Source organism: Diuraphis noxia, unplaced genomic scaffold (assembly GCF_037042655.1).
Source record: "Diuraphis noxia isolate RWA-SAM2 unplaced genomic scaffold, SU_Dnox_SAM2 contig0004, whole genome shotgun sequence".
NCBI lineage: Eukaryota > Metazoa > Arthropoda > Insecta > Hemiptera > Aphididae > Diuraphis > Diuraphis noxia.
In genome coordinates, this window is record NW_028301714.1 from 8,272,023 (window position 1) to 8,285,209 (window position 13,187).

Below are 13,187 nucleotides of genomic sequence, written 5' to 3' on the forward strand. Positions count from 1 at the left end.
AACTATCTCAACCAAAATGTACCAATATTTTGTCAAACATACCGATGGACCAGATAATTTGGTTAGACTATCGGAAACTGATTTGAATTCGTTATTACGTATGTCTACTTGGGATCGATCGGGATACTTTTTTGAAATTTTGTTTGAGATAACCGTTCGTACTATGTTTTTTACAAACATAATAGATAGTAGTGGCGAGTGGCGCCGAACCCTATATTAAGGTCGGGCCATGGCCCGACATATTTTGAAAATTTAAGATAGGGCCGCTTCATATTGACCATTTTCCTCTCCACGGTATGCCATTTTTTCCGATATTAAGATGTTGGGCCTCTTGAAATATTTTTCGCCCTGGTAGATTTTTAGGACTTCGGCGCCATTTCATACGATGGATAATATCGATATTATTAATAGCAATCGTAAGGGGTGATACCGTTGATTAAAATACATAGGAAAAAAATTTTTAAAAATTACTCATCAATAGAAAATTTTAATACCTCAAACCATATTGAAAATACTGAAATCCGATAAAATAGAAAACGTAAAATATGTTCTATTATTAATAGTTAATGGCTACATTAACATATTATATTGAGACAATTCGCTTCCATAGAAATGCCGACACAGGCAATAATTATAATATATCGACATGTTAGTGTTAGTTGAATTATTAATGGCTATATGAATATCATTGCCTTCGAGACTATAACTGGTGGTATTATTTTAATTGAGTGATATTAAATTTCAAATTAAAATATTAACTAACGAAAAAACAATACGTTTATCAATAGTTTCAAGTCGACAACTTCCACGACGTTATAGATGCATTTATTAATACCATAACATACTATTAAAATTGACGTGCTATAATAAAACAAATAAGAATGAACAACTAAAATAGCTCGTGTAAGCCCAGTAAACGGATATCGTAATATAATATAATAGGTAGATATTTTTCGACAGATTGTATAATATTATAATACTTGATAAAGTGGTTATTCAAAAGGGGCGCCATTAATCAGACGCCCGTAAAATTATTAACTCCCAGGAGTACCAATATCATCCCCAGACGTTTGCGATTGCCCATCGGGAACGACGAAGAGTTGAACAAGCTCTTGTCCGGCGTGACAATCGCTCAGGGTGGCGTGTTTGAAATATAAAATCGTAAACAAACCGCGTTGAAAAAAAAGAAAGATTTATTTTAATATTATGATATCTGTTTCCGGGAAGTACAGGGGCTATTTAATAATCTATTGTTATTTATTTTACTATCGCACGTCAAGATTGATAGTACATGGTATTAACAATTGGTTTTAACGTCGGGTAGGATGGAACTACAAACTATTAATAAACGTATCGATATTTTCATTTCGCTACACTACCACTCGTTATATTTAATGTTTTTATATTCCAACAGTTGTTTTCTATACAATGTTACGATAATCACTAATTCAACATTTACATTTTATACTATATAGTATATTGGCCGTCATTATTATCAGTGTTTTCGATATTATGCTTTGAGGTTTTCGATTGATGAGTTATTTTTAGAATGTTTTTTACCAAATTTCCCGTCATCGACGGTAATACCCGCACAACGGCTAATAATAATTCTATTAATGCCCATCGTGTTTATTGTATACTGTGCAATCATAGGAACAGTTATTTCTAGTATTCTAGTAGTCCTTTAATAACCGGAATTTTTTTTTTTTTCGTTACTTTATTTTTATCCGGCATTTGCGCGAGACGATTCTATGCTTTAGCTCAGAATGGTTTCGTGTTTTTTTTAAAATAATATTCGATTTAATTATTCTACCTATAATATGTTTAATGTGTACAATTATTCTTTCCATAATTTTAAATGCAATCAATTCAAAACATAAAATAATTAATATTCTAAAAATAACATTGCAAGACGTCGAGATAACATAATATTATTGCGGGATATTGAATTCAATATTACCAAAAAAAAAAAAAAAAAATGCATTTATTCCAAGTAGACATTAACTTTTTTCGGATAATGTTGGAATAACGTTCATATTGTACTATATTATTATTTGATTAAGTCCCAGTGTGCTGAATAGCTCGGCGATCAATTACTCTGCTTTTTGAAAGTAGCGATTTACTATTTCACTTTGTCTCAGTAATTGTCTCGTTCCGTAAACGAATTATTAGTAAACTGCGAGACTTCTATTTAATGAGTTTATTTTTAGAATGGTTTTTCTTGATTCGTCGATAGTAAGAAGCTTGTTATCGACGGCAATACCCGCACAGCTGCTATTAATAATATTACACATGTTTTGTTTACAACGGCCCAGTGTAATACTCTTTTAACGTTTTCATGGAACAGAGCGTACCGAACACAGTTACGTTTAATTTCGGACGGTTGGTCAGGTGTATTTTTCTATTTCATATATGTATATATAGGTTTTACAACCAATGAGTTTCATAATGTGTTATTTTTAGAATGATTTTTTTTTTACCAAATTTCCCGTCGTCGACGGTAATACCCGCACAACGGCTAACAATAATTATATTAATGCCCATCGTGTTTAGTGTATACTGTGCAATCATAGGAACAGTTATATCTAGTATTTTAGTAGTACTTTGATAACCGGAAAACATTTTTTTTCGTTACTTTATTTTTATCTGACTTTTGAGCCAGACGTTCCTATACTTTAGCCTGAATGGTTTCGTTTTTCTAAATAATTTTCGAATTATTTATTCTGCGGCAGCGATTTTCCAAAAGCCCCTTTCAGGGCCGCTCCCAATTTATATTTCACCACCAAAATATTACTATGTTTTTCATTAGTAATACATTTTGATGAAATCGTAAATCTTGAACGTCTCGCGCTGTCGTACTTTTGGCCACCGTCACTAACCACTGTCGTACTTGCGTTACTCGGTTACACTGCAGGGTGTAACTAGAACATTATTTTCAATAAATCACGAACACGTCCGAGTATAAATGGAAACTTACGACCATAATTAAGACTGCGTTAATCAAATCTTTATGTAATTAAAATTCATAATGACTACCTAAACTTGTCTTCGTAAAAGAAAAATCTTACCTGTCTAGTAACATTTTATTTTATTTTTTAATCTCGATGAAATTGTATCGCCACTACTGGAATATGAGTTGTAATAGAAATTTGCGAATATAACGTTGTTTAAAATTTTTTTGGTCCAATGTTTAGTGAAGATTTTAATATGGTCGTGCTTAAAACATATTAAATTAAATGTGCTGTTGTCCATTCTTTCCTTTTCCTCCAACACGCTGTATCGCTCTATTTTTCCATAGTCCAATTGACCGGCCTTCATTTCTGTTGTAAATGACTGGTTAAATTGCCAAAACAATCGCATTTTAAAATATAATTGTGTGTATCGTATCGTCTAACAAATTTTTAATAACTCAAATTATTGAAACATGCAAATCACAATATTTGAATTGGACAACCCATTATTCAGAATTATTTTAGGTATTTAATTGATGAGTTATTTTTACTAAATTTCCCGTCATCGACGGTAATACCCGGACAACGGCTAATAATAACGATATTAATGCCCATCGTGTTTATTGTATACTGCGCAATCATAGGAACAGTTATTTCTAGTATTCTAGTAGTCCTTTAATAAGGGCCTCGCCCAATTTATAATATTTCACCACCAAAACATTACTATGCTAACTTGCACGCCCACTGTAAACACGTCAATATACACACAATGCGACACGCCGCCGGTCTAAAAAAAAAAATTGAGAGAAAATTGGTGGCCCTGAAAAGGGCCGTTTTAGTTGAATGATATTATTTCAAAACGAGAGACTTATTTGGAGCTGGTGTACTTGGTGACGGCCTTGGTTCCTTCACTGACGGCGTGCTTGGCCAATTCACCGGGCAACAAGAGTCGGACGGCAGTTTGGATTTCCCGGCTGGTGATGGTCGAACGCTTGTTGTAGTGAGCTAAACGACTGGACTCGGCGGCGATGCGCTCGAACAGATCGTTGACGAAACTGTTCATGATGCTCATGGCTTTGGACGACACACCGGTATCGGGATGTACTTGTTTCAACACTTTGTAGATGTAGATGGCGTACGATTCTTTCCTCTTTGGCTTGCGCTTCTTGTCGGACTTGGCGATGTTCTTTTGTGCCTTGCCGGACGACTTCTTCATTGCTTTACCTGCTGATTTTCCTCCTGGAGCCATTTCGAATGATAATGTAGTTATACTCGTGTGGACGACTGTACCGTTGGAAACTGAATGATAAAGTGAACGCGATGACGGTGGGTATATATTCCCAAACGCAAGCGATAAGTCGTTCGTTTATTGGTCAATATAGTACAAAGATGAACAGTATAAGGAGGATCGTCGATTAAGCCACTAGAACTCATTCAGTCATCGATCAGCAGCAGTCAGTCAGAAACAGCCAGCCTGTGAACACCTACTCTGCCATTCAACACTGCATCCAGCTTCTGAATCAGTACCTTCAACAGGGCAACAGCGCCCACGGGTCAAACCCGATCGCCAACCGTCAACTGCCGGTTCACTCCAACAGGACATCAGCGTCCAAAACAAGCCGCCGCGGAAGCGTCAGCAACGCAAACAGCCGTTTTCACCGCTCTCAACAGGGCAACAGCGCCCACCAAAGCCGCCGCGGAAGCGACGTCGTAGTCCAAATCAACAGCCGTTTTCACCGCTACTCCGACAGGGCACCAGCGCCCAAGGTAAGCCGTCGCGAAAGCGACGGGTATCCACCTCCCACCGTTTATCTGTCGAGGGGCCGCGCCCTCTCATTGCCGCAGAATCCCATACCTGACCAAACCAAACCCCCCCTAAACCCACCCGTCACACCACCAGAAAATCGCTCTTTTCAGAGCTACAGTGGAAAAACCCTGAGTTTGTTACGGTCTTGCCATGGGCAAAACAGCTAACAAGCGGAAGGGCCCCGCGCATACACCCGGGAGTTCCAAGAAGGGACGTCCACGTGCCTCACCATCCCCACCGTCCACCATCCAAAAAGGTCCACAGAGGGATTCCCCCCCCTCTCCAACTCCGACGACCGACTCATCAATGTCGTCATACTGCTCCTCTTCCGACACCGAGTCAAACAAATCTGCCCAACACTCCGCCCCGACTACTAAACCTCCACCAGCCAAAACATCCGAACAACAAATCCCGACATCAGCCAAACCCAAGCAAATCAGGCCACCCCCCTTAATCTTAAACTCTGCGTCCTGGCGAAAAATCGCACCAACCATCTACAAACTTCCGAACTTCACTCCATCGGCAATTACAGCCAAAACCACATCCAATGGACAAATAACTGTCCAAACTACCGACCCCACCCACTTCCGACAAATTCAGAAAGTCCTAGTTGACAGCAAAACTGAATTCCATACCTTCAGCCTCCCTGAAGATCGTTCCCTTAAGGTCGTTCTAAAGGGCATACCGACCGACATCACCACTGACGATCTAAAATCCGAACTAGAAACCCTAAACTTCCAAACAAAATACATTCGCCGTTTCGGTACTCCCGAAAAACCGATGCCCATGTGCCTCGTACACATTGCGGCAACCCCGAACGCCAAGGATATCTTCCTTCTCAACTCCCTATTTTATCTTACAATCTCGGTAGAAGCCCTTAAACCTTCCGGCCCGGCACAATGTTTTTCGTGCCAACGTTTTGGACACGGTTCCCGTAACTGTGGCCACCTACCCAGATGCGTCAAGTGCGCAGGAAATCACTTGGCATCTGAATGCCAAAAAACTCCCGAGCAAACCCCGACATGCTGCAATTGCGGCGGGCCCCACACGGCTAATTTCCGCGGATGCCCACATCTCTTGACGATAAAACCCAAAATCGCACCACCAACAACCAAACCTCAAACCCTGCCGCCGACAACTCAATCTTTTACACCACCCCCGCCCCCACCAACAACTACAATAAAACCTCAAACCCACTCGTACGCTGCAGCCACCACCGGCCAAGCGCCCCCACCACCACCACCAAAACCGACCAGTCCCGAAGCCCCACAAATTAACCTGTCCCTCATTTTAAACCTCCTGACCAACCTCTTAACAGCCATAGTAAACAACCAGGACCCCAAAACCCTGATACAAACAGCAATACAATCATTCTTAACCATACTATCCCCCCAAAATGGATAACTTAAAAATTCTATTTTGGAACTCAAACGGCATTAACCACAAACTTGACGAACTGCGCTCTTTAGCACTAAAACTGAAAACCGACATAATCCTACTTAACGAAACCCACCTAAAACCCTCTGCCAGACTTCACATTCCTAACTTTTTTACGTACAGGAACGACCTGCCACCCGTGCGGGGCTCGCCCGCCCACGGAGGCACGGCCGTTCTCGTCAACCGACGTATCGTCCACCAACCAGTTACCCTAAACACAACCATCCAAACCTCTTCCATCCTCGTACAACTCAACGGCCACGAAGTACTTATTTCAGCCGTATACAAACCACCCGGAACCCTACTAACGACAAACGACCTTGACCTTTTGACAAAGAGTGCCGAGTGGCAAATTTCGGCAGGCGACTTCAACGCCAAACATCCGCTGTGGTATAGCTACACGACTAACGCTGCCGGCCGTGTCCTCTTTGACCACGTACAACAATCGGACTACTCTGTAACTGCTCCCTCTTCTCCCACACATTTCCCGACATGCACACGATACAGACCTGACATACTCGACATCGCCCTCGTACGACTACCCTATCAAACCCAAATCACTAACCTCAACGAACTATCTTCCGACCACAACCCCATTCTTCTAGATACACTCTGCACTCCGATCTCTTCTTCTCCACCGGTTACGAATCGGTTTATTAACTGGAAAAAATACACGACAACTCTCGCGAACTTACCGAACTCAACCACTCAACCGACCAACGACCGTGAGTCTATCGACCTGGCAATCGAAAACCTCACAAAACATATCCAACAAGCGGTTGAATCCAGCGTATACGTACCGACACGCAATCACCCGTCCACTGTAGTACCAGACTACATTAAACTGGAAATACAAGACAAAAACCGTATACGCCGCGAATGGCAAATAAACCGCGACCCGACAATTAAACGACAACTAAACGCCAAAATATCTCTCATACGTACCTTACTCGCAACGCACAATACTGACCAATGGGACATCTTTCTTAACTCACTAGACCACCAAGACGGTTCAATATACAAACTCAACAAATGTCTCTTACACAAACGTCCAGCATCTCACCCACTAACCGGCCCCGACGGCCTAGTTTTTCCGGCCAACGAACGAGCAGAGCTGATAGCCGACTCGCTCGAACGTCAATTTCAAACAAACCCCGGCCCCGACTTACCAGACGTAACCGCTCACTCCCAGTACCTACAAGGCCTTGACATCACCCGATCTAACCTCTTTACCACTCCCGGCCAGATACAAGACATAATTCGCAACCTTCGCAAAAAGAAAGCCCCAGGTGAAGACCTCATCACCAACACGGCTCTTAAATTCCTACCGAACAACGTTATACTGTCCCTTACTCGGATCATCAACAGCGCCTTCAGAATCTGCTACTTTCCCCTTGCCTGGAAAAAAGCAGTCATCATCTCCATTCCCAAACCAGGCAAAGACCATAAACAACCCGAAAACTATAGACCAATCGCCCTCCTCTCCTCCCTGTCCAAAATTTACGAACGACTCATCCTCACCCACCTACAAGACAAACTCAAAAACAAAATCCGTCCCGAACAGTTCGCCTTCAGACCAGAACACTCGACCACACTACAACTGACCAAACTCACCCACCAACTGAGCGAAAACTTTAACAACGACTTAAACACTGCTTCCGTCTTCCTCGACGTGGAGAAAGCCTTCGACCGCGTCTGGCACGAAGGCCTACTCTACAAACTCTCCAAACTCAACATCTCGTTAGAAATCGTAAAAATCATCCAATCCTTTCTCACCGACCGTACTTTTACCACTAAAATCGAACACTCCTTCTCTACTACCAGACACGTACTCGCAGGAGTCCCTCAGGGCTCCTGTCTCTCACCGACGCTATACTTGACGTACATTAACGACATTCCAACGACTCCTAAAGCCAACCTCTCACTCTTCGCTGACGACACAATGTTCTTTACTAGTAATAAAAACCCCAAACGTGCAACCATACAACTACAACACCAACTCAACCTCGCGTCCAACTGGTTCCACAGGTGGCGAATCAAAATAAACCCGACCAAAACAGTAGGCGTCCTCTTCGGGCGTTCTGATACAACCCACATTCCACCTCTAACCATCGATAACCAACCCGTTAACTGGTCAAAACAGGCCAAATACTTAGGCGTCACGATTGGACGTAAACTTACATTCAACCAACACATTCAAGACGTAACCAAAAAAGCTACCCGCGTCCGTGGTATGCTTTACCCCTTACTTAACCGTACTAGTCCCGTTCCGCTGAAAACAAAACTTAACATACTTAAACTTTACGTGACCCCCATACTTACATATGCTGGCTCTTCCTGGGCACCCTTTATCGGCCCCTCCCATTGGAGACGTATTGAATCCGTCCAAAACATCGGCATACGCACGATAACCGGTATGCCCTCTATCGTTAGAAACTCGGCCCTTTTAAAATCAGCCAACTTCAAATCTATCCAAAATTCCATTTGCTCTCAATCAAAAACAATGTTCTACAATAACTCTTTTTCCGACTACGATCATATCCGCCTCTTAGGTAAAACCCACTCCCCTCCAACCACCAAACGTTTACTCAAACCATACCCATTAAATTGGACTGACTAACATAACTGAACCTACCAATCAACCCCAAAATCCATCCACTAGTAGAGGCACAAGCCTGGAATAGTAAACGGCATAGCCACCCCTCCCAAAGCAAAGCAAAGCCACTAGAACTAAAAACGGTAGTGTATCCACGAGTATGTTTTACGATTATGCCGAATGAAAACCACATGGTTGGGTAACGAATGCCGAACAGACGTTGTGACGTAGCATCGTCGTACCGTTTGTTCCTCTGTCCAATCACAGAGTTGTCATTCACATTTTTACTATATATACCGAAATTTCAGGGGTTTTACACATCAGTTTTGTTTAGTACCGAGTTTGAACTAACGATAAACTACCACCAACCACAATCATGAGCGGACGCGGAAAAGCAGGAAAATCCAAGGGAGGCAAATCCAAGACCAGGTCGTCCCGTGCCGGACTCCAGTTCCCGGTCGGTCGTATCCATCGTCTGTTGAGAAAAGGAAACTACGCGGAACGTGTCGGAGCCGGAGCACCGGTATACCTGGCCGCCGTCATGGAGTACTTGGCAGCTGAAGTTTTGGAGTTGGCCGGTAATGCCGCCCGTGACAACAAGAAGTCCCGTATCATCCCCAGACATTTGCAATTGGCCATCAGAAACGACGAGGAGTTGAACAAATTGTTGTCCGGAGTGACAATCGCTCAAGGCGGTGTGTTGCCCAACATCCAGGCCGTTCTCTTGCCCAAGAAGACCGAGAAGAAAGCCTAATCCTCCGGCGATACCGTATCCCAAAAATTACAATATTTTAAAACGGCCCTTTTCAGGGCCACCAATATTTATGAATATCATCCCTTCGAATTCCAAAAAATATACTACATGATCTAGATAAATATGTATACCATCAAAATATTGTTCTTATAATCAGATTCACAAATTGGCTATTTTGAAAAAAAACAATTTATTGAATTAAATTTTTTTTTTTTTTTATTGTATTTTCAGTACTAACATATAAACAGAGGAAAAATTGGGTCACTTAATGAGCAAGGGAGAAAAATTTTAAATAAATATTAATTTGAACAAAAGTTATTCCAAAGTCAGTTCTATCTGTTACACCTTGTATATTATGTGTGTAATGCAGCCGCCCTGGTTGCTTTGAGGTGATTGTAAACATCGAACATGATATTACAATATACACTTAAAGCGAATAGATACCTCTTAATATTCATTTACAGCCTGATCATCGATAAACGTTCTCACACAACGATGGTTGCACGACAAAATGGGATAAGCGGATTTTTTGTTATTATTAGCTGGTATTAGATTTGCATTTAAGTCAATTAAAATAAATTATCTAGATAGTTTACTTATAGATAACTAGAATTTTATATAGATGAAGATAAATAAAACAGAATTTAAATTTATCTAGATATTTCCCAACACTGCTTATTAGCCCACGAGAAAACGGCGTTGTGGCTGTTAACAATACATTTTTTGCCAATTACCAACCGACTAAAATTGGTGAACAATAAATCATACAATCGTTGTCCTGTGTGAACAGATTTCGCGTGGAAAGTGTTCGGAAATTTCAATGATGGCAAAACAATATTAAGGGAGTCTTGTTAATTTTCAACAAAGGAAAACGTTAACATCCACAAGGGAAAATTTATTTCATCTTTCACCAGTAAAAAATTACAAAGAATATGATTAATTTGCATTAATCACATCCATATCAACAATATAGTATTTTTTTTTTTTACCGTTCAATAGAATAAAATGTATTATTAAATTGTATTCGAAGAACGTTCACCGTTACCGACTTTTAAATCATTTTAAATTTAAAATCAGTAGTATTACGATCGAATGCGGATATCAGAATCGATCGAAAATACAATTCATTTTTCTTTCGATCGTATTTGTTTTTATCGAAAATTACATTTGACTGGTTTGAGAACAGACACACAGTATTGCAAGATTTTGGTGAACAAAATATAATAATGGATTGACCAACATTGAATTCAATCGAATCAGCATTGTAAAAGTGCTGATTATTCTCATATTTATCAAATGATAATACTAATAGGTACTATACCTAATTTTAGATTATCAAGTTGCATATAAACTCAAACCTTGGATAATTCATTATCTGTTTATATCGCTTAAAATATAAGGATTATTAAATTATAATTCTTATAATTAAACTTCCGTAATTGTAATATTGCACAACTACTCGCTGATTGACTATTCTGAATTAAAGTGACCCACTCCATCTAATTAATATCCACATACTTCGAGGAAGCCGTCACAGCTGGCCTTAGTATCTTACTCCAAAACCCTTCTACAGAATATCAAAATAATCTGACTCGTCATTAAACATTCTAAACGCTCATATTACTCAAACATCGCTACCATGAGAGTATGCAACAACATATCCGGTTCCCCGGGATCCTTTATTCCATATCGATGCCAAATTTAAAATCACCTTACCCACACACAAATAATTATGGCATACCAGGCCTCGGAGACTCCGAATGGCGTATGCAATCCATACATTATTCAACCGAAAACAAAAAGCCTGGAACTTTCAAAAGTCCAGCGGCCGTCGTGTCGTGGCAATAGTACCTTAATGATAATGACAATCGAAATTCGGGGGAAAAAAAAATGAAAAGTAATATAATATTCGTTGACGGGTAGTTTAAAAACTGAATAAACCGGGACAAAGTACTTTAAACTTTTCCAATCGTACGCAAAAATCTATTTCAACTTGAAATGGTATTTCTAAACTCGAATAACATGTTTATTAACAATTGATTTTAATCATAACATCCACTCGGACGACTCCATATCATATGGTTAATATATTTGGTGGCCCTGAAAAGGGCCTTTTTAAGGTATAGTATAGGTCACTATTGAGTATTATCAAGTTAAGCGCGCTCGCCGCGGATACGACGGGCCAACTGGATGTCCTTTGGCATGATCGTGACACGCTTGGCGTGGATGGCGCACAAATTGGTGTCTTCGAAAAGACCGACCAAGTAGGCCTCGCTAGCTTCTTGCAACGCCATAACGGCCGAGCTCTGGAAACGCAGGTCGGTCTTGAAGTCCTGGGCGATTTCACGTACCAGACGTTGGAATGGCAATTTGCGGATCAACAGTTCCGTGCTCTTCTGGTAACGACGGATTTCACGGAGAGCGACGGTTCCCGGACGATAACGATGTGGTTTCTTCACTCCTCCGGTGGCGGGCGCACTTTTACGTGCGGCTTTGGTGGCCAACTGTTTCCTGGGCGCCTTTCCGCCGGTCGACTTACGGGCTGTCTGCTTGGTACGTGCCATTGCGTGCTCTACAGTATCGGGATACACTGAGTTGTAGTGAAAACGTAAATATCAGACGACTGATGCGGCACGAACGCACTGCCGACCCGTATATATACACAAATCGGTGCTGTATACGTCGTGCTCATTGGTCGATGTTTAACGGTTAGGCTGGTAGTGTGGAGGGGGGGGGGATAACCAGCGATGGTTCCGATTGGTGATTCCGTCGAGCAGAGCGCTTAAAAGGGACATCGTACAGAGGAAAAGTATCAGTCAACGTTCAGTTCACACACAGAACAGGTCGACTACTACTTCGAGAAATCAAAATGACAGGACGAGGCAAAGGAGGAAAAGGTTTGGGAAAAGGAGGCGCCAAACGTCATCGCAAAGTGCTCCGCGATAACATCCAGGGTATCACCAAGCCTGCCATCCGTCGGTTGGCCCGACGCGGTGGTGTCAAACGCATTTCTGGTTTAATTTACGAGGAAACCCGCGGTGTCCTGAAAGTGTTCCTGGAAAACGTGATCCGTGACGCAGTCACATACACCGAGCACGCCAAGAGGAAGACCGTCACCGCCATGGACGTCGTGTACGCTCTTAAACGACAAGGCCGTACTCTGTACGGTTTCGGAGGTTAAGAACCAACGATACTTTACTTGTGAATTTTACATAACATCTTAAAAAGGCCCTTTTCAGGGCCACCATATCGATTTACCTATAACTACAAATATGAAATAGAAAATCACACCTGAACAACCGTCCGAAATTAAACGTGACTGTGTTCCTTGAAAACGTGTTAAAAGAGTATTACACTGGGCCGTTGTAAACAAAACATGTGTAATATTATTAATAGCAGCTGTGCGGGTATTGCCGTCGATAACAAGCTTCTTACTATCGACGAATCAAGAAAAACCATTCTAAAAATAAACTCATTAAATAGAAGTCTCGCAGTTTACTAATAATTCGTTTACGGAACGAGACAAAGTGAAATTGTAAATCGCTACTTTCAAAAAGCAGAGTAATTGATCGCCGAGCTATTCAGCACACTGGGACTTAATCAAATAATAATATAGTACAAAATGAACGTTATTCCAACATT

General features: G+C 41.2%; 4 protein-coding genes across 4 annotated transcripts; 2 read left to right on the plus strand and 2 right to left on the minus strand.

The window, feature by feature from the left end:
• Positions 1-3,762: 3,762 nt before the first annotated feature.
• On the minus strand, positions 3,763-4,300 carry LOC149055648 (histone H2B). The gene has a single exon (XM_089225762.1). The coding sequence runs from the start codon at positions 4,198-4,200 to the stop codon at positions 3,820-3,822; it is 381 nt and encodes a 126-aa protein (XP_089081888.1). The 5' UTR covers positions 4,201-4,300; the 3' UTR covers positions 3,763-3,819.
• Positions 4,301-9,107: 4,807 nt separating this feature from the next.
• LOC149055649 (histone H2A-like) lies at positions 9,108-9,674 on the plus strand. The gene has a single exon (XM_089226294.1). It carries the CDS (start codon positions 9,168-9,170, stop codon positions 9,543-9,545), a length of 378 nt encoding a protein of 125 aa, XP_089082420.1. The 5' UTR covers positions 9,108-9,167; the 3' UTR covers positions 9,546-9,674.
• Positions 9,675-11,646: 1,972 nt separating this feature from the next.
• Positions 11,647-12,153, minus strand: LOC149055650 (histone H3). Its single transcript, XM_089225957.1, has one exon. The coding sequence runs from the start codon at positions 12,107-12,109 to the stop codon at positions 11,699-11,701; it is 411 nt and encodes a 136-aa protein (XP_089082083.1). The 5' UTR covers positions 12,110-12,153; the 3' UTR covers positions 11,647-11,698.
• Positions 12,154-12,372: 219 nt separating this feature from the next.
• On the plus strand, positions 12,373-13,024 carry LOC149055651 (histone H4). The gene has a single exon (XM_089225770.1). The coding sequence runs from the start codon at positions 12,415-12,417 to the stop codon at positions 12,724-12,726; it is 312 nt and encodes a 103-aa protein (XP_089081896.1). The 5' UTR covers positions 12,373-12,414; the 3' UTR covers positions 12,727-13,024.
• Positions 13,025-13,187: the final 163 nt, after the last annotated feature.